Source organism: Pongo pygmaeus, chromosome 2 (genome assembly GCF_028885625.2).
Source record: "Pongo pygmaeus isolate AG05252 chromosome 2, NHGRI_mPonPyg2-v2.0_pri, whole genome shotgun sequence".
Taxonomy (NCBI): domain Eukaryota; kingdom Metazoa; phylum Chordata; class Mammalia; order Primates; family Hominidae; genus Pongo; species Pongo pygmaeus.
In genome coordinates, this window is record NC_085930.1 from 96,577,682 (window position 1) to 96,601,100 (window position 23,419).

At 42.5% G+C, this 23,419-nt stretch overlaps 2 protein-coding genes across 8 annotated transcripts in view; both read left to right on the forward strand.

Annotated features, from left to right (window-relative positions):
* Window positions 1-23,419, forward strand: part of ARHGEF3 (Rho guanine nucleotide exchange factor 3) — a 349,765-nt gene that overhangs the window by 139,391 nt on the left and 186,955 nt on the right. The window contains exon 1 of one of the 7 annotated variants that reach the window (XM_054482012.2): window positions 20,480-20,607. The exons of the other annotated variants lie outside the window; for them this stretch is intronic. Within the exon in view, the coding sequence (XP_054337987.1) occupies window positions 20,557-20,607 (51 nt within the window). The 5' untranslated portion in view covers window positions 20,480-20,556. Of the gene's footprint in view, window positions 1-20,479; window positions 20,608-23,419 lie in introns of those variants that run through there. 7 annotated transcript variants of the gene reach the window in all.
* LOC129033438 (large ribosomal subunit protein eL32-like) lies at window positions 10,085-11,479 on the forward strand. The gene has a single exon (XM_054482021.2). The coding sequence runs from the start codon at window positions 10,936-10,938 to the stop codon at window positions 11,410-11,412; it is 477 nt and encodes a 158-aa protein (XP_054337996.1). The 5' UTR covers window positions 10,085-10,935; the 3' UTR covers window positions 11,413-11,479.

Below are 23,419 nucleotides of genomic sequence, written 5' to 3' on the forward strand. Positions count from 1 at the left end.
TGATGATTAAAATTCTTTTCTTCCTTGATTTTTGGGCCTCCTGCATTTGTCATTCTCCACTCAGGCTCTCTGCCATCCAACCCTGGAAATCTCAGTGAACACAACTCCAGGACCGGCGTTTTTGTGCATGACTGTTACTGCCGACTCCCATGTGGTTCTGGAAATAAAACCAGCGGGATTAGATGCTGTAGCAGCAGCAAGGACCACCAGCGCCTGACCCCTTGGTTAATACACATTCAGGGAAGAGGAGACATTCTGTACAGCAGAATACTGCCACATGATGTGTTTTTGTACCTCAGGGCTGATTCGACCTAACATTTCATTTAGAGAAAAGGGGGAATGAGACTGATTACTTTTTTATGGACAGATGAAAATCTGTGTTAAGTGTAAAGCTCTGACTTCAGGGAAGTGCATTTAATTTATGCAGGTTGAACTAAACCACTTCATTAAAAACAGGATGGGGAGAAAACTTATGACTCAGCACAAGTTAGATGGGTGACTCTTGTCATTTCCTCTGTCTGTCCTATTGGAGTGATGGTGATTCTAGATGTTAACATGGGCTTTTTGTGCAGCCTACCCCCTAAAAACAAACAACAGCTTCCTCTGGGGCTAAACTGAAGATGTATGTACAATACTTGTTCTAGCAGGGAGGAGGCATTATTGAGTGTGGTCTATTGGGAGAAGGGATGTCTGCCTTCATGTGGTGTCTCCTACGTGGTTTCCATGATTCTTATTTATTGTGTGCTATTTTTCAACTTTTTATTATGAAAAATTTCAAACATATGGAAAAGTTAAAAGGTAAGTGCAGCAAACACTCACCGTCTAGAGTTAACAGTTCCTAACATTTGCTTTACTTATTTGTCTCTACTTGTTGATACGGTTTGGCTTTATTTTACTAAACCATTCCAAAGTAACACAATTACAGATACTATGATTCTTCACATCTAAATATTTCAGTATATATGTCCGAATTATAAGGACATTTTCCTACATTATCATAGCATCATCATCAAACCTAAGTTATCAATAATTCTCCAACATTCTAATATTCCATCTATGTTCATATTTTCTCAGTTGTCTTTTATAACTGGTTTCCCCCAAATCATTCAAGGATCATGCACTGCATCTAGCTGGATTTATTTTTTGTTTGTTTTTATCCAGTCAAGGACCATGATTTCATTTTGTTATGTTTCTTAAGCCTTTTTGATACTCCCCTCATCCCTCCAGTTTTTGAAAAGACCGATTTGTCTTTTGAAACTTTGGAGGCCGGGCACAGTGGCTCATGCCTGTAATCCCAGCACTTTGGGAGGTCAAGGCGGGTGGATTGCTTGAGCTTAGGAGTTCAAGACCAGCCTGGGCAACATGGCGAAACCTATCTGTACAAAAAATACAAAAATTAGCCAGGCATGGTGGTGCATGCCTGTAGTCTCAGCTACTTGGGCAGCTGAGGTGGGAGGATCACTTGAGCTCTGGAGTTGGAGGCTGCAGTGAGCTGTGATTGTGCCACCGCAGTCCAGCCTGGGCAATGAAGCGAGACCCTGTCTCAAAAAAAACCATGGAACTTTGGAATGTGTCTCACAGTTGGGTTTATCTGACTGCTTCCCTATGATGTCATTTAACTTGTTCTTCAGCTCTATATATTTCTTGTAATCTGGTAATTTGGATCTAAAGACTTAATTTGTTTTAAGTTAAACACTTTTGGGCAGGAAAACATCCTAAGGGATGCCGGTTACATGCATCTCATTAAGAGGCACACAGTTGGGTTGTTACTAGTGATGCTAATTTGCTATGCAGGGTAGACGCTGATGAGAGCTCAGACCGTGAGTGGGGAGTGTCTCTGCTGTCATTTCTTGGTGGATATTTTAGACAGAGTTTTTGGCAAAGAATAGGCACTTGCTCCATTACCTCAAGAAAATGGCTTTTTAATAAGAGAATATATAGTTGCAGGAACCTAGGACTTCTCTTTGTGGGTCAGTTTCATTCCCCTTCTCTCTCTGCCTTCACTTGTTACTGACCTATAGGTTCTGCTCCCGGTGTCTTCTCCTTGTATGTGGCACTGTTGGGCTTGTCATGATGCCAGCTCTGGACCAACTCAGTGTGATCTTTCAGCAGCTCACTCTCCTACAGCTTATGGCATAGTCTCAGTTTCCCCATCCCCAAATCCCTAAGAAAACTTCAATTGCATCAGTTTATCTTTCTTGCACTGGGCTTCACAAGTGGTGGGCAGTCAGCTGGCTAGCTCTTAAAAGGGCTTCTCTACCTCTTGGTTCAGTCATCTGTGGCCAGAGAGTCAAGGTCAAATGGATCTGTCACTCACCAGCTTGGGCAAGTAATCAGCCTCACTAAGATTCAGATTCCCCATCTGAAATCATATGTAGCTCATAGGGTTATTATGAAGATTGACTTAAATAATCATATCAAGTATTTAGCACTGGGTCTGTGACATAGTAACTGCTCAGTAAATATTCCCTCCATCCCTGCTACTACTACTATTATGCCATATTCACTCAACAGGAGCTGTGGGCAACATTGGTGAAGTGGGGCAAATATCCTGGGAAGGGAATATGAGGACTATATCCCTGTATTAGTCCATTTTCACACTGCTGTAAAGAAATACCCGAAACTGGGTAGTTTATAAAGAAAAGAGGTTTAATTGACTCACAGTTTTGCATTGCTGGGGAGGCCTCAGGAAACTTACAATCATAGTAGAAGGGAAAGCAGGCACATCTTACATGGTGGCAGGCAAGAGAGCAAGCGTGTGAAGGAAGAACTGTTAAACACTAATAAAACCATCAGATCTTGTGAGAACTCACTCACTATCATGAGAATAGCATTGGGGAAACTGCCCCCAAGATCCAGTCACCTCCCACCAGACCCTTTCTGTACATGGGATTATGGGGTTTACAATTTGAGATGAGATTTGGGTGGGGACACAGAGTCAGACCATATCAATCCCCAAACATTTCTAGCATACTAGAAAAACTTTCCTTTTTAAAAATAATTTTTCCGTTGGGACACGGAAGCTCAAGCCTGTAATCTAGCAATTTAGGAGGCCAAGGCGTGTGAACCCTTTGAGCCCAGGATTTGAAGACCAGCCTGGGTAACATCGCGAAATCCTGTCTCTACAAAAAATACAAAAATTAGCCAGGTGTGGTGGCACGCGCCTGTGGTCCCAGCTACTCAGCAGGCTGAAATGGGAAGATCAGCTGAGCCCAGGAGGTCAAGGCTGTGGTGATCTGTGATTGTGTCACTGCACTCTAGCCTGGGTGACAAAGTGAGACACTGTCTCAAAAAAAGTTAAAAACTAAAAAAAAGTAAAAAAAAAGAAAAAAGAAACATTTTTCCATTTTATAGAGTGATCAATTCAGACTCTAGGTTATGGAAGATTGAGTCTGGACCATTTGCTCTTTGTGTAGATGTGCCCTTAAATAAAAAAGACATTCCTGCTGCATATGGAGATATGTACCAATTTAGAGGGAAGAAAGAAAATTTGTTGTGCAAAAAGCTATTGAATGAATTTTAAATGTAGTCTGGATATATTCTTGAACATTCTGTGTATTCCTTCTGATAGGTGTTGACTGATGGTAATTCAGATCTTGTGTATCTTGTGACGCTTGGCAGTAGATTCGGTTCTGACTTTATTTTGCATGCATCTCTGTGTACTGCCGCAGACTGGTACTGAACTGTTCTTGGCTTCTTAATCACGGCACCTTAGTTGCCCAATGAGAATATGCAACAAATGACTACATTCCTCTCATGTTTGCAGTTTTGATGTGGTACAAATTAACATCTTGTTTGGAAGGATAAAAGAAGATTATTTTGATAATGAGGTAACAATTGAAATCATTGACCTCAGCAGGTCAGTCTGAGGATTGGAAATTTTTCAAAGCTTCAGAATTAGCATTTTAAGTGATAACTCAAAATGCTGGTGAGGGTACTGTAGGATGGACTCTGTCACAGGTGTTCAGTGGTAGTGTTACTTGGTCATCTTTCTGGAAAGCAGTTTGTTTATTTATGTCACGAACCATAAACATATGTAAGTTTATTGGCCCAATAATTCCACGACTAGGAATCTATCCCATGGAAGTCACCAGAGATGTGACTTATGCACGAAAATGTTTAGTGCTGCAGCAGTTAGAATGACAGAAAAAAGTGGAAAAAGTGTGAATGTCCACTAATGTGAGGCAGTTGGTGTAAAGTGTGGTTTTGTTCATATGAGTTGTAAGTGACAAGGGGAGGTTGAGGAAGAGTTTTAACTCAGAGAAAATGTTTATTGGTATGTTTTAAGAAGCAGGAAACAAAATTGTTTATACAGTACAATTTGGGTTATGAAAAAAAGCACTTGAGAGGATTAAAAGAAAATACGCTGAAATATTGATAATGGTTTCCTTTTGGGAAGTGAGGTTATACATGACTTTTTTTTTGTTTTGTTTTGACTTTCCTACGTTTCTATGGGGTGCATGTATTAATTTTTATATTTGAGGAGACAAAAGGCTGAAGTAATAAGACAAATATTTGAATGGCAATTTTGAGTGGAGTCTTAGGTTTTAAGGTTTAAGAATAAAAATCCTCCCCAACAGGCAACAGAAATGAATCTAAGTCAGAAATGCAATGATTTGGACTAAATCCCATGCTTACTTAAGATGGAATTTTAAAATATGGCATCACATATGTTTGTGGAGGAGTTTCAAATGTGAGAACTTGGTAAAAGTGAACTTGGAGGAATTTTGTCTTCTTTTTCTAACAGCAACAACAACAACAAAAAAAACCCATAAATTTTACTTGGATATTTGAGAGGGGAGGAAAGCACCTTGGTAAGAATGGATACTGTGTACTCAGCCAAGAGAAAAATCATGGCTCTAAAACAATCATCCTGGACCAAAAGGTTCATATTCCAAGGAATTAATAGGTAGCTGAATGGTGCCTCTCTCTGTTGGGCACATTATTTTTATGAGTTCTGAGTGCTTGCTTGGGACAGTACTTTGGAATATCACTTTGGAAAAATCAGAGAAAAATACCTAATATGGCAGCCTGTGTATTCCCCTTAGTTTAATTATGAAACTCAGATAACTACAGATTGCAAATTTGGTTTTTTTAGGAAAAAGATATGTGGCTTTTTTTTTTTTTTTTTTTTTTTTCGAGACAGGATCTCACTCTGTCACCCAGGCTGGAGTGCAGTAGCACGATCACGGCTCACTGCAGCCTTGACCTCCTGGGCTCAGGTGATCCTCCCACCTGAGCCTCCCGAGTAGCTGGGACTGCAGGCACATGCCATCATGACTGGCTAATCTTTGTATTTTCTGTAGAGACGGGGTTTTGCCATGTTGCCCAAGACGGTCTTGAACTCTTGGGCTTAAGTGATCTGCCTGTCTCAGCCTCCCAAAGTGCTAGGATTACAAGCGTGAGCCACTGCACCTGGCCAAAAAGATATGTGGCTTTTAAAAAATACCTTCCACCCAACAGTATGTTTCCCATCACGGAACTTGTGTAATTATAATCTAATGTGTTTTTTCTTAAGAAGAACCTCTGCCAGGCATTAGGATGTTCATCAGCAATTTCTCAAACTTCTCAAGGAGGGAAAAGCCTTGAGGTTTAGACTGGAATAGGTTTTTCAAGTCTACAGAATTGGTACAAATGGATCAGATTTGCTGTTCTTGAAACATAATAAAGCCTCCCGCTGCCTTATTCTTCCAGTCTTGATGTCATGTCATTTTTTTTCTTCTTTTAAAAATATATTCATCTCATTATCCAGAGTGACTAAGAGGCCCAGCATATGTGCCACTAAAATACTTGTCCTCGATTCACTCTTTCTTTTCTCCTGATACCTGTTGCTCAGGAAATGACTTCCCCATCTGGTTTCATTAGTCATTCTGATGTGCTTTGTCAAATGCCGTCCATTGAGCGTGGTGTTGTACATCATCTCCCTACCTCAATAAATGCCCATTTCCCTTCACTTACTACATGCATTTAAAAAATATATTTTAGGGCTTTGGTTTAAAGACTAAAGTTCCTTTTGCTATCTCTTGTGTGTAATTTTATGTTATTTAGTGGCACTGAACTTCTTTAATGTATTAAGAAATATTTCCGCTACCAAACTCAAAGAGCAAAAGTCAAAAAAATGCAGTGAATAAGATTAGGAAAGAATCCTTACTTTGAGGCAAAGACAATGCAAGTATCTCAATTAATTCAGCATCAGTAGTTCTCATCAAAAATCTTTCCCAAAATCTGTGCCTCTGTGTGTATTGCTGGAAGAAACACAAAGTTCGCTTTCTGGGTGGTTTCCCTTCAGCTGCCTTTCATTCCTTACGCTTGACGCTGGTTTTATTTCTAGAAGAAACCAACCTTAAAAATCTCTGGTTTAGCAATAGGAGGAGTTCAAAACATTTTCACCTGTTGTTAGCTGTGTTTGTTTAAACAAACTTATGCAACTATTGTTGCTTACAGCCACCGGGTTCATTTCTGCTGGCCTGGCAGGGTTTGTGTTGGCAATGGTAGAGAGATGCTATCGGCATCTCATTGTGTACTGTTTGCATAACGGGACAGGGCAGCCAACTCCAGCCATTAAAAAAAATGCTTTGGATTAGATGAATGGTTTTATTAAGGTACCTGTCAGATTGGGAAGGTGCAACTGTGACTGATGAGGACCTCCTGAAGAGGATCCCAGCCACAGCTGGTGGGAGGCGGGGCTTGTAGGTGACCCAGCCTCAGGAATGTGGCTGCACTGCAATGGGCTGACCACCCAAGAGTGGGAGAGGGTCATCGGTGAGGGAGAGCACTGGCAAAAGCATTGTCAGTTGCATTGTCCTTTGGGGCTTCAGGTTTTTTGTACCTCAGAGGATCTAGGGCTATTCCGGAAACATCAGCCAAGGGAAGCTCTACTGGATTTTCCTCAGTTAATAGCATCTACACAAGGCTTTCCTTCAAGAACAGTCATCCTGTTAGCTACTAATAAAATAACATAGAAGTGCTGAAGTTTTGAGCCTGGAAACAATAATTTTAAAGATACATAGTGTTTGAGTTTACTTATTTGCTCTTAGAATGAAGTCACCACTTGTCACCATGACTATGGAAACATAGGGAATACATTTTGGGGAGTTCTGCTTAAGTCACTACATGTACCCTAGTAAGGTTCTCAAAGTGTGGTCCATGGGACATTAGTGGCAACAGAACCCGGAAGCATGTTAGATATGCAGAATCTCAGGCTCCACTCCAGACCAGAAGCAGTAGCTGCATTTCATTGAGATACCCAGGTGATGTGTGGGCACATTAGAGTTTAAGAAACATTCCGATTTTTAGGGTGGTCTAGATTCAGGTTGCAGATACTGTAGACTCAGTAGAGATTTCATGTGACGCTCTTTAGTCGGGATTGGAATGATGGAAATTGGCACGTAAACCGTCCCTTTCTGTGCCCCTTTTCTCACAGTGTGCACATAGTAGGCCTTTTGCTGACCTTGTGGGTGTCCTTTATTGTCCTGTGCAGCAAGGTCACTATATCCTGACATGTGACTCATAGGCAAGACAGCAATTTCTGATAAAGGAGGGAAGGGTGGCCATTCCACCTCCTCACTGAGGCCCGTGTGTTATGTAATGCATTTCCTGCCTTTGATTCTTTACCCATGTGGCCCTGCCTGTCCACTATCCTGGCTGCTGTTTTCTTTGTTCTGCAGCAGAGGAATTCAACCTCTCTGGGGCTTAAATCCCACTCAACCCTGGCCGTTTCTTGGCATGGTTTTTCCTTAGGTGGCAGTTCACTGGGGGGCAGAGGCACATTTTCCAAACCCTGCTGTGTCTCAGTTCATCTAATATGTCTTCATTTCAAGAGAGATTTGGGCAAAGGCTAAGCTGATTACAGGGCTCAAGTGGAGCCCTGAGCACATTTCAGATCTGGAATGCAAATTGTTGTCTGCAGTAATTATAGTTTGCACCATGGCCCTACTCAGCCCCCATGGTCATTTTCCTGCTGCAAAATAAGCAGCTTTGTGCTTTCAAAGTGGGAGGTAATGAGGGGGAGAGGAGCACCTAAGGGACATTAAGGAGTGTTTTCAGAGTCTGTCTGCAAGCCTGAGTGGGAGCAGAACGGACCCAGATGTGTGTAGGGATGCTGCCACTGAAAAGCTCTGTGACCATGGGCCAGGAACCCAACCTCGCTGAGCCTCAATGTCTTCTAGTCCTTGCTTCAGAGGGTTGCTATGGTGATAAGGTGGCAATGATGTGGCAGGACACTCAACATGGTGCCTGGTGTATAGTAGGTGCTCAACAAGGGGGAGTTTCTTTTCACTGCCTACAGGTGCCATAAGCTTTGGGGTCTGCAGTGGGGAAACACGTGCCCTTCTTAAAGGGTGATTCCAGCACACATGTTGGTTAATACTCTCCTGCTCTGAAGAGCTTTGGTGCATCCTTCTCATGCTGTATGTGTCTGCAGAATTGAGGGTTGGCTTAGAGTGCTGGCTTGGGGTAGATTTCCTGCATGTCAGTCTAGCTGTGTGCTCTTTGACAATTGCTTAACGTCTCTGAACCTCAGGTTTTCTCATTTATAAAATAGACATCATGATCATTTTTGAATCACAGGGTTGTTAGAAAGATTTATGTAAAAACATGTAAAATTGAGCACCAGTGCTTGACACAAACTGTGAAGGCAGTACTATTGTTATCCCCTTTGCAGAGATGAGGAAATCAAGGTTTTTGTTTGTTTGTTTGTTTGTTTGTTTTTTATGGGTCGAATGACTTTCCCAACTCTGCAGCTCATATACGGTACCACCTGGACTCTGGCCTAGCAGATTGGCTCTGTGGTCCATGGTAGGTAACCCTGACATTGAACCTCCAGGTGGTTGGAAATACCGCACAAACACAGGTTAGGTGCCTGATCCGGGGGCTCCCCTCCTCAGACCCCTCATTTTTGTTGAAAAATTCTTTGTTAAATTGGGATAAAGCACATCATAATAAAATCACTATTACCATATTATATAATGTTACATATAGTATATTTAAAATATAAGTTTATGTTATATATTATACTTTTATATATGATTATTATATGTAGTATCAGCAACAGCTATTTACACAGATTTGCATTGCTATTGGAAATGCCCTAGCCATTGTCAGCACTTATAATTGCTTTTTGTTGTGCCACATGGGGGCTTATTATCCATCATGTTGCTGCAAAATTAATTGTTTATCTTATAGTCTCTAGGAAACTTCAATTGTTACTTACTATGTGCCAGGCACTATGCTCAATGATACATATTTGACTTATTTGATTCTCACAAGAACTTTTTGCAGTGGGTCCTCTTATTATTCCCATTTACCAGAGGAGGAAACAGAGGCACAGGGAAGTTAAGTAAATGATCAGGGGTCACGCATTAAGTGACAGCATTGGGATTTGAACCCAGGTTATCTGGCTCAGAACTCCTATTCCTCACCTCTGTGCTAAACTGCCTTCCTTTATTTCTGGTCTGTGTTCTGGTTGCTTTGCCCTCACCACCTCGGCTGGCTTGGTATTTCCAGACCTCTGGGGCTGTACACTTGACACAGCATTCCCTGGGGCCTGTTACTAAGCGTGAGTCCCTCTCAGCCTCAAAGGGTCATTCTGGGGACTCCTCCCACCACTCCCGGGGTATTCATTCAACCCAGGAGGCTCTTTGTGGCTCAACCACACACATGCTTTTAAAAAATAAAAATCAGCTTTTCATTTTAATGATGACACAACCCAGAGGTGAGGTTCTTGTTATCACACTGGGGGAATCTGGGTGATTGGAGTTGTAAAATCAAGTAGCTGGGGAATTCCTTGTTTTCTCCATAAATTATCCATGTGAGAGCTCTGTGTAATTTTACATTACAGGAGGGAATGGCTGTGTTTAACTCCTTCTGTTGGAAGGGCAGACTTATTTCACTTCTTACTCAGCCAGGAGAGGGAGTTGGAAAGCATAGAAATGGAACTTCTTGTTATTACAATTCCTGGCTTTCAGCAAATATATTTATGTATGTGTACTTTAAAAATACATAGGAAAAACATCTGACTGGTACTGTATTCTATGGCCATGGCCACTGTTCTTGACAAAAAGAATTTCGATCTGGTCATGCAGCTGTTCTGGCTGAGAAACTTGCCCTGGTTCCCCATTTCCTGCAGGGTAGAGTTGGAACTCCTTCCTTGGCTCCAAGTATCTCATCCCTGGCCTTCGCATCCTGTCCCTTCCACAGACCCCTTGACTGTCTCCTCGCCTCCCGAATGAACTTTGCTGCTCCCACTTCTCACCTTTGCGCTGACCCTCCTCTCCTCAGCCTGGCAACTCCTATACATCACTGACAACCAGCTGGAATGGCACTCTCACTGGGGAGACCCTGAGAATGGTCCCTGGCTTCTTCCTCTGCAGCCCAGTGCTTCGAGGCTGTGGGAACCAGCAGGTTGAGCGGTGAGCATTGTGTACAGGTCTGCGTCTCCTCTGGCCTGTGAGCTTCTGAGGTATTTTTGCATGCCTGATGCTTTCAACACAGAGCTGGGCACATTTCTGTTGAACAAAGGAAGCTGGTCTCATCTTTACACATGTCAGTCTGCATTTCTTCCCCAAGAAGGGTTTTTGGGTGATGGGTAGAATACCAGGTGGGAGATTGGACCACCAGCCTCCAGGCTTCATGAGAGCCAGGCTATCCTGTGACCTTGGTGCCTGCACTGTGGCCAGTGTGTATTCAGTCACTGCCTGAATGAGTACTGTGGTGAGAACCTGTGCTGCAGCCTAGGCGCCAGTCCTTATTCCATTACTGCCAAGCTTGGCACATTGGACAACTTTTTTTAACCCTTCTGAGCCTCTTTCCTCATCTATAAACTAGGGATAATAAAAGTACTTATCTCATAGGGTGGTCATAGAATTAAATTAGCTTAGCCTACCATCTGACACATAGCAAGCCCCCAGTCAATGGTGGTTCGTATTGTTGTTAATAATGAAGTGGATTGGTTGTCTCTTCCTCGGCACTGCCTACGGAGGTGGCAGCCATCTCCTCCTCAGCATCATGGCTGCCCTCAGACCCCTTGTGAAGCCCAAGATGGTCAAAAAGAGAACCAAGAAATTCACCCGGCACCAGTCAGACCGATATGTCAAAATTAAGCGTAACTGGCGGAAACCCAGAGGCATTGACAACAGGGTTCATAGAAGATTCAAGGGCCAGATCTTGATGACCAACACTGGTTATGGAAGCAACAAAAAAACAAAGCACATGCTGCCCAGTGGCTTCCGGAAGTTCCTGGTCCACAACTTCAAGGAGCTGGAAGTGCTGCTGATGTGCAACAAATCTTACTGTGCCGAGATCACTCACAATGTTTCCTCCAAGAACCGCAAAGCCATCGTGGAAAGAGCTGCCCAACTGGCCATCAGAGTCACCAACCCCAATGCCAGGCTGCGCAGCAAAGAAAATGAGTAGACAGCTCATGTGCACGTTTTCTGTTTAAATAAATGTAAAAACTGCCAAAAATAATAATAATAATGAAGTGGATTGGTTATAGGATGTGATAAGTAGTGGGAAGGAAATCAATAGGGTATCATGATAGAGAATAAGATGGTGGGGTATAGGGCATGGTCCTATAGACAGCCTGGTCAGGGAAGCCTCCTGTGAGCTGAACTTGAGTGATGACACAGCTGAGTTAAGCAGAAAATGAATTTATTACAGTGTCTGGGGTAGCTCAGAGAATTTTGGAAGGACCAGGGAAACAGGGACAACTCCAAATTATACCACCAAACAGTTATTGTAAAGACACTATTGCTACCACTGCTGGGTAGGTGTAGATGCCATGGTTTGCACCACTAACGCTGGTTATAGGCTGTGACTACCCAGTCTACCCTTACTCTGCCTCTGCAAGCTGCCACCACCCTCACAGAACGGGGTCCGCAGCAGCCCTGCTGCTTTGCATCCCAGCACATGATTGGCTGAGCCTGCTTACGTTCTCATGCTGTGGCTGCAAGGGAAGCTGGGAAGCAAGTGTATGGCACTCTCATCTACTCTGGTAGAATGCGGGCTCTGGCTCCTGAATTGGGGAATTCCCCAAAGCTAGCCAGGTAGGGGGTTCAGCTGCAGGAGACTCAAAGGGTGACCCTTATGTCAGAGGCATGTGAACAAGAGCAACTCCATCTTGAATAGGAGCTGGGTAGCATGAGGCTGAGACCTACAGGGCTGCATGCCCAGACAGTTAAGGCATTCTAAGTCACAAGATGAGATAGGAGGTCAGCACAAGATACAGGTCATAAAGACCTTGCTGATAAAACAGGTTGCAGTAAAGAATCTGGCTAAATCCCACCAAAACCAAGATGGCGACGAGAGTGACCTCTGGTCATTCTCACTGCTACACTCCCACCAGGGCCATGACAGTTTACAAATGCCTTGGCAACATCAGGAAGTTACCCTATGTGTTCTAAAAAGGGGAGGCATGAATCATCCACCCCTTGTTTAACATATAATCAAGAAATAACCATAAAAATGGGCAACCGTCTATGGAGTAGCCATTCTTTTATTCCTTTACTTTCCTAATAAACTTGCTTTCACTTTACTCTCTGGACTTGCCCTGAATTCTTTCTTGCATGAGATCCCAGAACCCTATCTTGGGGTCTGGATGAGGACCCCTTTCCTGTAACACAGAGACTCATGGAGTAAGGAACATGTAGTGTCACTGGGCCTCAGCAGCTTTCATCTAATAGGTAGTGGTGCTTTAAGAAAGGCCTGACTGCTTTCCTCTTAGACAATGATTTTTTTTAAAAGCGTGCTGAATTTGGAAGCAACTAGTTCTCAATGTGATGTGAGGCTAGGAACTATTTCTTGCACATCGTTTAGTTTGTGCAGGTGTGGGGTAGCATGTTTCTCCCCTGTTTATCACAGACTTGCATTCCTGTTGGAAATGCCCTAGCCATTGTCAATGCTTATAATTGCTTCTTGTTACAGCCACGTGGGGCTTATTGTCCATGATTTTGTTGCAAAGTTTATTGTTTATCTTATACGGTCTCCAGGAAGCTGCATGAGGAAATCTCTCAGCCTTACCAGGAAGTCTGACTTAAAGGGACAGCCTCCAGGGCAGAGCCCTAACTGGGAGGAGGTGCTGAGCTTCCAACCAGGACCAGTTACCTTGGGTGCGAGTTGGAAGCCCTTTCCACCTATCTCATTTGGTTTGCTATTTTCCAGTGTTTTGGTGATTCCTTTCTGATTCTGAATTAAGGGAGAAAAAGTGGCAATACCGATTCTTCATGTACACATGAACACACCCAAAACATAACAAAACAAAAAACCACTTTCACTGGTGTTTAGGCAGAATGAACACTCTGAGTCATGGGACACACATGCTTTTAAATCTCTTGGTTTCTTGCGGGTATTTTCATAAAAGTCTTGAACTTTTTAGATGGATACAGGGATTTCAGGGAAGTCAGCATTGTAAGATTTAAAAAATAAATATGACTTAAGTTTTAACTATGCTCTCATTTTTTTTCTCTATTGGAAGGAAGAAGGGAAATGGGAAACTGCAAGTTTCTATTACCTTTTTCTTCTTAGATGCCCAGTTGACAGTCAAATCAGGATAGAAAAATCAAACTCTGGATTTCAGATTTGGTACTGCTTTTCAACTTGCTAGGAGGAAAATTTGAACCAGTTTCCATCGTTACACCAAAAAATTTCCTCTTCTGTTTGAAAAAAATAAATTATTACTGTGCCTTTGTCTTTTAAAAAATATTTTATTATGGAAAAATTAAAACCTATACAAAAATAGAAACAATGGTATGATGGCCCAAAGTCCCCATCATCCTTTGTTCTGCTTCTTTTTTTGAGACGGAGTCTTGCTCTGTTGCCCAGGCTGGAGTGGCACGATCTTGGCTCACTGCAACCTCTGCCTCCTGGGTTCAAGTGATTCTCCTGTCCCAGCCTCCCGAGTAGCTGGGATTATAGGCACACACCACCATGCCCAGCTAATTTATATATATATATATATATATATATTTAGTAGAGATGGGATTTTGCCATTTTGGCCAAGCTGGTCTTAAACCTCAGCTAATCCTTCCACCTAGGCTTCACAAAGTGTTGGGATTACAGGCGTGAGCCATCGCACCCAGCCTGTTCTGCTTTTAAATACATATGTCAGTTAGTATCCTACCATCCTCCCTGCAACCCTGCTAGGGATAAAGGAGTCATTCCTGTTTTACAGATAAGGAAACTAAAGATCAAGGAACTTAAGAAGTGACTTACCAGGTCATTCAACTAGTAAATGGCAGAGCCAAAAATCACAGAGCCCAAATATTAATTTACTGTTAACTATTCCAATCAGATGGTTGTTCCCAGAAAGTATCCCTGAAGAGTTATCTGAAGTCAAAATAATGGTGAGAAACTTTTTAATAAGAATGATTTTTGCTTTTGTTATATATTTTTAACTTGGAAATTAGGTGTGTCAAGCGTTGTTTTTTGATATAGGCAGGTTACTTTTAAAAATCCTCCTGAGTATTCATGTAAGTGTCAGAAATACCCCCCCTCACCCTCATATTCAGATTTTCCACTTCTAACCAACTTTGACAGTGCAATGCCAAATAGTAAGTCTCATTTCCAAGTAAGGAAGCCTTTTGGCTGATAGATATCAGCTAATCAGTTTTTAAACTTTTTTTCTTCCTAAAAATTGTGCAGAGGTCAGTAACCCACAGACGGGAGTTTCACTTTTAACTGACAGTGTAAGGAAGGAGACTTGACAGTCTCTTGAAAAAGCTGCACCCAGGGTGTTCATGTTTCTAAGAAATAAACTGGATGAGCTTATTTGCAAGTGGCCCCTGTCTGCTTCATGCAGAAATTCTTCAGGTGGCTCTTGCTTCTTGTGTTAGTCAAGGAGGCAGAACCGCAGCAGCCAGGCCGGTGGCCGCTTCACAGCATACATCAGCTTTTCTTTTTTTTTGCATTCACTTTTAAAAATAGCTGTCCATGTATCAGTTGCCAAAATAATGTGAGGAATCTGGTTATAAAAGTTCAGATTTGTTTAGAGAGAAAAAAACAGAGCTCAGGCGATTGCTGGTAACAAAACCAGTAAGATAAGCACTCAAGATTAGCCGTGACTAGCAATCGTTGAGACTTCCATGTTCCAGCATCATTTATTTTTAGTTCCTGTGTTGAAACCATAGATGAAGACTTTTCTATTTATTCATTCTTGACCTTAGCAGCCAGGTCTGCTCCCACATTCTTCTCATCATTTTATAATCTTGTTGAGCTGGGATACTAAGCAGGGCTCTCCAAGAGCATCAACATTTTCAAATGTTCACAGTCTCTTGAGTTGAACCACCTTGAGTCCAATAGGCCTTGGCCTGGGAAAGTGTCTGGACACCCCTGCTCCATTTGTCTAGAGTTTATGGTGAAGCAGGCAGAGGAGTTGTTCAGGTTTTACTTGGATTAACCACCCTTCCAGCTTTGATGAGTAGATAAAGACATGTGATAAAAGTGCATGACTGAGCAACTCCCAGGCTCTAATTTGATGTTCTTTTTATTTCTCACTGGCTTGCTGTGCTTAATGCCTCCCTGATAACCTAGTAACACCCAAATTTTGTTTTTCCTTAGTCTTACCTAAATTTGTTTTTGAATTTTTGTTTTTCCTTAGTCTTACGTAAATTTGACAACAGCCTTAGAAACTTAAGATCTGAGAAATAATAATCTTATGATGTTGGAACCTTGGTTAAGCCAGTGTGCAATATATTATTTTAATGTGGTCACGGCTACCATCCCATTTGAGATTTTTTCCAACCTTTTTTTTTTTTTTTTTTTGATCTTTTTTTTTTCTTTTTATGGAGAATAGGGTCTCGCAATGTTGTCCAGGCAGGTCTTGAACTCCTGGGCTCAAGCCATCCTCATGTCTCTGCCTCCCTAACCACTGGGATTACAGGTGTGAGCCACCGCACTGGGCCATGAGATTTTTTTTTTTGAGACAAAGTCTTGCTCTGTCACCCAGGCTGGAGTGCAGTGGTGCGAACTCGGCTCGCTGCAAGCTCCGCCTCCTGGGTTCACGTCATTCTCCTGCCTCAGCCTCCCGAGTAGCTGGGACTACATGCACCTGCCACCACGCCTGGCTAATTTTTTTTTGTATTTTTAGTAGACCCAGAGTTTCACCATGTTAGCCAGGATGGTCTTGATCTCCTGACCTCGTGATCCGCCTGCCTCGGCCTCCCAAAGTGCTGGGATTACAGGCGTGAGCCACCGTGCCCGGCCTGGGCCATGAGATTTTTTTGCTACCTATTTTTAAATTCAGTTTGTGGAGTTTTAAAATTAAAGTATCAAATGGGATATGTTTAAAGACCTTGAAATTCCGTTTCCAACTGTAAGATTTTGTGAAATTTCTGGCTTGTTAAGTACAAATAAGAAAGACATTAAGGAACCAGGATAAAGTTCAAATGGAAAGAATCATCGTTGCTTGCCAACTTTTAATGAAGAAGTAATTCTGCTACAATCTAAATATTTTATTTTATGTAAATGAAATTCTCACAACCCTGACGAGTATGTTCCTTATAATATCTTTGGTAAGGAAATTGCTTGGAACTTCTCAACAGAAAATACCCTCAGATATATCGAACAAGAACACAGGAAACATGGTTCTGGTTCTAGTGATACCATGACACTTTTGATGACATCTTAGGTCCCAGTTTTGGTGCTAATCTCTTTAGAGCCCAATAAGAGGGGTTGTTACCAGTTTGGTTATTTAACCAGCTGTGGGAAAACAGAGTTCATCTTTGCATCGTAAGCACCTTGTAGGTAGTTTCCTGTGTATAAATATATGATTCAACGCTATATACTGAAAGAAAAATACCGTATCCTGAGAACCTATGCCCCCAGAATTTTGTAGGTGTTTTTCTCCCCTTTTAACATATCTCTCCAATCTATGTAGAATTTATGTTGGATGAGTATGAAGAAGGGCTTTAAAATGAGGCTTTTCATTCCAAGAGGCAAGTGAATTGTCCCATTGTTAGCGATCCTTCTCTAGTGGTTTATGCTCTAATATGTCAGATTCTTGAATATCCCAGAGCAGGTTTCTGGCTGTCTCTTCTGAGGGCTTTATGCTTGTAGCAGGAGCTCTGAAGTAAGCTTGCTGGGCCCCACTCCTGAGCAACCTCACCACCTCTAGGCCACGTGCCATGGGTAGGCATACACCACCTTTTTGAGTCTCAGTTTTTTTTAATCTGCAAAAAGAAAGATAATAATAAGGCCTACTTTGGGACCATTGTGAGGATCACATGGGAAAATACATGGTAAGCGCTCATATTAAAACATGAAAAATCCTTAGTCACTGTGGTTTCAGTAATTGTGGCTGTATGATATGTTAATATCCGCACACAGGTGCACTTTCATCATGAGTTATCAACATTGGCAGAGGTAAGAGGAATGGACAATGAGAAGTGACATTTCAAGTGTATCTTTCATATTTGCTAAATGTCCACAGGGCAGGTGGCTAAATGAGTTAATTTCCTTCCATACCATAGCATGCTCTGCAGTAAGAGGTCAAAAACGTGCGTGACAGGGAAAGATGCCCTGGATGTTAAATGAAAAAAGAAGCAAGTGGTAGAACAATGTTATCATTCTATTTTTGAAAAAAATAAGATGTTACACCCAGCAACTCGTGTTTTTAGACAGAAGGAAATGTCTGGAAGGATTACCACCAGAGGGTGCAAACTGGTGGCCCCTGGGTCAAATGTAGCCAGCAACTGTGTTATGTGGCCCGTACAGTACTTCTTACGGTGATGAATAGTTGCCAGCATTTACAAATTGAGAGATTTTACATAAAACCCTGAATTTCAGGCTTCTATTGAAAAAATTAGAATGTCTGCTCACCCTGGACCATTAACCCCTTAGGAACCCAAAAAGCTGGAACTGACCTAAGACAAAAACTCTCAGTGGTGCCCCAGTGCCCACCTGGCCTTTTCTTTCAGGTACCTGACCCCTGGTCCTAAATCAATTTGGGTTTATGAACCTCTGTCTACATCTGGCTTTTTAACACCAGTGCATCCAGCAAATGGGATCGGGGTAGAAAAAAAAGTAGGGCCTTTGGGAAGACTCACTTTTTACTTTATATACTTCTGTGTGGTTTGAATGTGTGACAGTGATGCTATGTTACTATTAAAATGTAAAAACCAATACATAAACATGTTTGAATACTTGGTAGTATCCTAGATGCCATAGAGAAAACTCCTGTTCCTTTTGATATCGCATTATAAAGCTCAAAATGAACGTGGACCTTGCGAATCAGAGCCTCTTACTATTGAAATTCTCCTCTTGAAGTGCCTTCTTCATGGACCCATTTCAATCCGGGAGTTCTTGCTTCTGGTCAGAGCAAGGGCATCAGAGGAGACGGCTGTGCCCTGTTCTTGCTTTCTTTTTGCAGGCTGCATCCCTTTCCCCTGCCAGGGCATCTGTTGGCCCTCTCTCTGCACCCCCCTGCTCCACTGCTACCTGCCCTGGAGCCCCTCAAGTTTCACCTCTTGCACAAAGTGCTGCAGCCCACGGGTTTCAGTTCTTCTTTCCCATTCAGTCAGCAGCCGGAAGTTAGGTTGAATCATTCTAGGATTTGTTCATGTGAATGTTCCCTTTCTCCTCCCCAGAGAAATAAAACGTAGAATGCCCTGGTCATCTCACATTTCCAATGAATCCTTACTGGGGTGAGGCTGGCCTTGGCTGCTGGGACTCCTTGAAGTGGCTTGTCAGAAAATACTCCAAGAGAGGAATGGCTGGGTGATGGAGCCTCCCTCATTTCCCAGGGCACTGTCTTTCTTCATTGTCTGAATTGTCCCCAAAGCTAGCTAATCTCAAGTTATTTACAGGCTTGTTCAAATTCAGGACCCTTCCTGTGTAGGAGGCTGGAACAAGAGGCCTTAGGAATACCTGCCCTTACCCCTCCACCAGCCACCACTTAACCAGCTTGCTTTGTGGGGAGTCAGGCTTTAGGAAATAGGGAATCCCAAGGACAATCTGAAACCCACCTCCCAGTGGACACTGCCATTTGATCTGACACTCATTACTGAGTGTTTCCAGGTGCTAGCTCCATGGTGACCCAGATGCTTGCCTGAAAGGCGTAAGGCTTTTTAAACTGATTTCACTTCCTCCTTTCTCTCAGCAGGTGTGATTCCCTCACACTTTTTGAAGCAAGACCCAAGCCTGTCAGTTCAGCCTCCAGACCTATTAAAGTACTTGGTTTCTTCCAAAATACCCTGTAGTTCTGCACTGCCTTGCTGTTGAGTTTGCCAGTTCTTCTGCCTAGAACACCTGTCAGAACGCTGCCCATGTGTCTCTTGCTCTGAGAACCCTTCTCAGACTTTGTCCCCATGAAAAATGCATTTGCCAAGCTCACTTAGTTCTTGCAAATTCCTGGCAATGTGAATGGAGAGAGCCTGCTTTCTCATAAAAGTCTTGGATTTAATCTTCTGTTAGACCAGAAGCTTGTTGTTCAAATGAACCTACTGTGTTTGCTGGGTCCCCAGACTTTACTCAGGCTTGAGACAGAGGAAGACTCTTAAAAATCCGTGCATTTGTAAGAAGGCCCCAGGAAACCCTGGGCTAAATCTTAACAGCTAAAATTTGTAATTAGGAAGATTTTTGCAAGTCAAATACTACCCCATTAGATAACTAAAAGAAATAAATAAATAATTGAAACTACACTGGAGTTATGTCTCCTTGAGTTCGAGACCCTCTGCCAATGTGCAAGGCGGGTGAGAGTGCTGGTTTGTTTGTGGGGAAGGAGTGAGCCAGGCATAGTTTTCAATCTGAAACCTTGTAGTTTCCTATGAGACAGTCTACCTCACCCAAGAGGTCTGGGTTTTTTATAAGGCAAGGAACTGGAGCAAGATGTTCATTCTGGTGAGATTCCCCACTTAATAAAACAAGAAATGTCAGCCATGAATTATTTCCATAATAGCTCTGAGCAGGAAGACCTCTTGTTATCCATGACAAAAGTTGAAAGGGAGGTTTCCAGAAGCAGCTATTTTGAAAGGGCTCTGAAGAGAAGATGCCAGGTTTGCATAAGACAAAAAGAAACGGATGGGTGTGTAGTTGCTTTTGAACCGCGACTCAGTGTGGGCTCTGTATCCCGGGCAGGGCTACTGATTCTTGGGTAAAGTTCAAGTAGATCATTGATTCCTCTTTGAAGACCCAAAGCTCTCCTCCCAGTGTCCCTTCTCCTAGTGATGCTTTGTTTTCCATTTCACCCTGGTGTTTGGGTCTGCAAAGTTCCAGACAGCACAGCCGCTGCAGCCGTTGGGATGTTTCACGTAGCTTTTGGTGGGGACCCAGTGAGCACTGTTTGTCTCTTCCAGGCTGGGGATTGTCAGTCAGAAACTGAACTTCTGGTGTAGCTTTGAATGCCCAAAGAGTGCTCTGCAAAAGCAGCAGTAGTAGGAGAGGTGGGGAGCTCTTGACTGGTGCGGCTCTCAGCCTCTGACACTTGTAACTGATGGCCCCTGTCACTTCCTGTCATGCAGCCCAAGTGGCGGGGAGGAGTTCCTTCAGGGAAACTATGCTCAGCCCTGTTCAGAGAATCCTGTGCACAGGGCTCCACTGCAGTTAGGAGCCGGCGAGTCCGGGTGGATGAGGTCAGAGCGCCCCATGGTGTGGTGCTGCCTCTTTGTCCGTGCGCAGGTAAGCCCCCTGCTGCTGAGCCTGGGATGGGCCGGCTCTCAACTCCCACCCCAGCCTGGTGGGGTGGTGCCAGGATCTGAGGTGTGAGGATGCAGTGTTCTTTTTACCTTCCAAGACACTGATCAGGGAGCTGCTGTTAAAAGCACCTGGGATAATGGAGCCAGATTCCCACCTCACTTTAGTATGAATCAGAAGAGCACTATGTGGCTGTGTTTAAGACCGCAGATGGCTTTGCTTGGTTGCGAGGGTGAGTTGAGTGGCGTGCAGAGCTGTCAGGGCCTCCTTTAGCATAAGTGATTGGAGGGGAACAAAGGGAAGGGCTTTTCACGCTCTGCTGTGCAATGCTACTGTTTTAATTTTTGTAAGAGAATGGTTTTAATTAATGGGAAGGAAAAGAGGGAAAAGAAGGATGCATCCGCCTTCTGTTTTGTTGTTGCTATTTAATCACAATGTGGATTTCCAAGATCTTCTCTTTTTCTTTGGATTGGAAGATGGCTAAACTCAGTTTTAGAAGTTCATGCTGCTTGGAGCAACTGTTTTGTAGGTTTCCCTAAAGTGATCCTGGTGTTTTGAGTCTGTTTATTATTGGGAGAATGAAGTCAGATATTATCTATCAGTGGAGACTCAGACTTGATACCATTCTCATTAAGAACATCGTTGTTTGGTTAGGGTTATTTTGGAAAGAGTGTCTGGAAATGTTATGTTTCCATGGGTTGAAGAATGGTTAGGAGCTCTGAAGGTTACTTTCCCTATCCCTTTTATTTATTTGTTTTTTGTGGAGGTAGTTGTTAAAGTTTTGGATAAGCCAAAACTGTTCTTTATTTATTTGTTTGTTTGTTTTTGTTTTTTGAGACAGAATCTTGCTCTGTCATCCACGCTGGAATGTAGTGGCGCAATCACGGCTCACTGCAACCTTGACCGCCTGGGCTCAAGCAGTCCTCTTGCCTCAGCCTCCCAAGTAGCTGGGACTACAGGCATACACCACCATGCCCTGCTAATTATTTCTTTTTTTTTGTGGAGACGTGGGTCTTACTATGTTGCTCAGGCTCATCTTAAACTCTGAGCTCAAGCAATCCTCCTTGAGCTCAAGCTTCAGCCTCCCAAAGTGCTGGGGTTAGAGGCATGAGCCACTGCACCTGGACTGCCAAAGCTGTTTTTTAAAGACAATGCCCATTGCTTTTTCTATTCTTCTCATCAGAACTATGTTCCTGGGACTGATTTCTGTAACCCTAATTCCAGCTCTTGTGTATGACCATTCTAGACATATTAATTTTTTTCATTGTGGTAAAATACATATAACACATAATTTACCATCTTGACTATTTTAAGTATATAGTTTTGTGGTATTAAATACATTCATAATGTTGTGCAACCATCACCACCATCCATCTCCAGAACTCTTTTCACCTTGCAAAACTGAAACTCTATACCCGTTAAACAATAACTCTCCATTCTTCCCTCCCCCATCCCCTGGCAACCACCATTCTACTTTCTGTCTCTGTGATTTTGATTAAGTATCTCATATAAGTAGAGTCAAACAGTATTTGTCTTTTTTTGACTGGCTTATTTCATTTAGCATAATGTCCTCTGGGTTCATTCATGTTGTAACATGTGTCAGAATTCCCTTCCTTTAAGAATATTCCATTATTGTATATGGTGGTAATATTGTATGGCGCTCTGAAGGTAACAGAGAAACAAATACTCAATTTCTCTGTGAATATACGACACTGTTGCATAATTATATATAGCACATATTTTGCATTTCATTATTACCTCTAATAGTGATTGAAAACTACCCTCTGTATTACAAGGCTGAAAGATTTGAGAGCTGTTTACTGCATGCCCCACATTAAACAGTTTTTCTTGTCAATTAATATTGTTAAACGGTGACATACCACATTTTGCTTATCCATTCATTCTTGGATGGGCCTTGGGTTGCTTTCATGTTTTAGCTGTTGTGAATAATGCTGCTGTGAACATGAGTGTACAAATATCTCTTAAGACCCTGCTTTCAATTTTTTTCCCATAAGTTATTGGGGTACAGCTAGTATTTGGTTACATGAGTAAGTTCTTCAGTAGTGATTTGTGAAATTTTGTTGCACCCATCATCCAAGCAGTATAGAAATTTTGTTGCATCATCATCCAAGCAACCTATTTGCAGTCTTTTATCCCTCACTCCCGTCTCACCCTTCCCCTCAAGTCCCCAAAGTCCATTATATCATTCTTATGCCTTTGCGTCCTCATAGCTTAACTCCCACATATCAGTGAGATCATACGTTGTTTGGTTTTCCATTCCTGAGTTACTTCACTTAGAATAAGAGTCTCCAGTCTCATCCAGGTTGCTGCAATGCCGTTAATTCTTTCCTTTTTATGGCTGAGTAGTATTCCATTGTATAAATATACCACAGTTTATTTATCCACTCCTTGATTGATGGGTGTTCCATGATTTTGCAATTGCGAATTGTGTTGCTATAAACATGCATGTGCAAGTATTTTTTCATATAATGACTTCTTTTCCTCTGGATAGATAACCAGTAGTGGGACTGCTGGATCAAATGGTAATTCTACTTTTAGTTCTTTAAGGAATCTCCACACTGTTTTCCATAGTAGTTGTACTAGTTTACATTCCTACCACCTGCTTTCAGTTTTTTTGAATATATACCCAGAAGTAGAATTGCTAGAACATACAGTAATGCTATTTTTAATGTTTTGAGGAACCACCATACTGTTTTCCACAATGGCTATTCCATTTTATATTCCCACCTACAGTGCACAAGGGTTCCAGTTTCTCCACATCCTCGCCAACACTTCT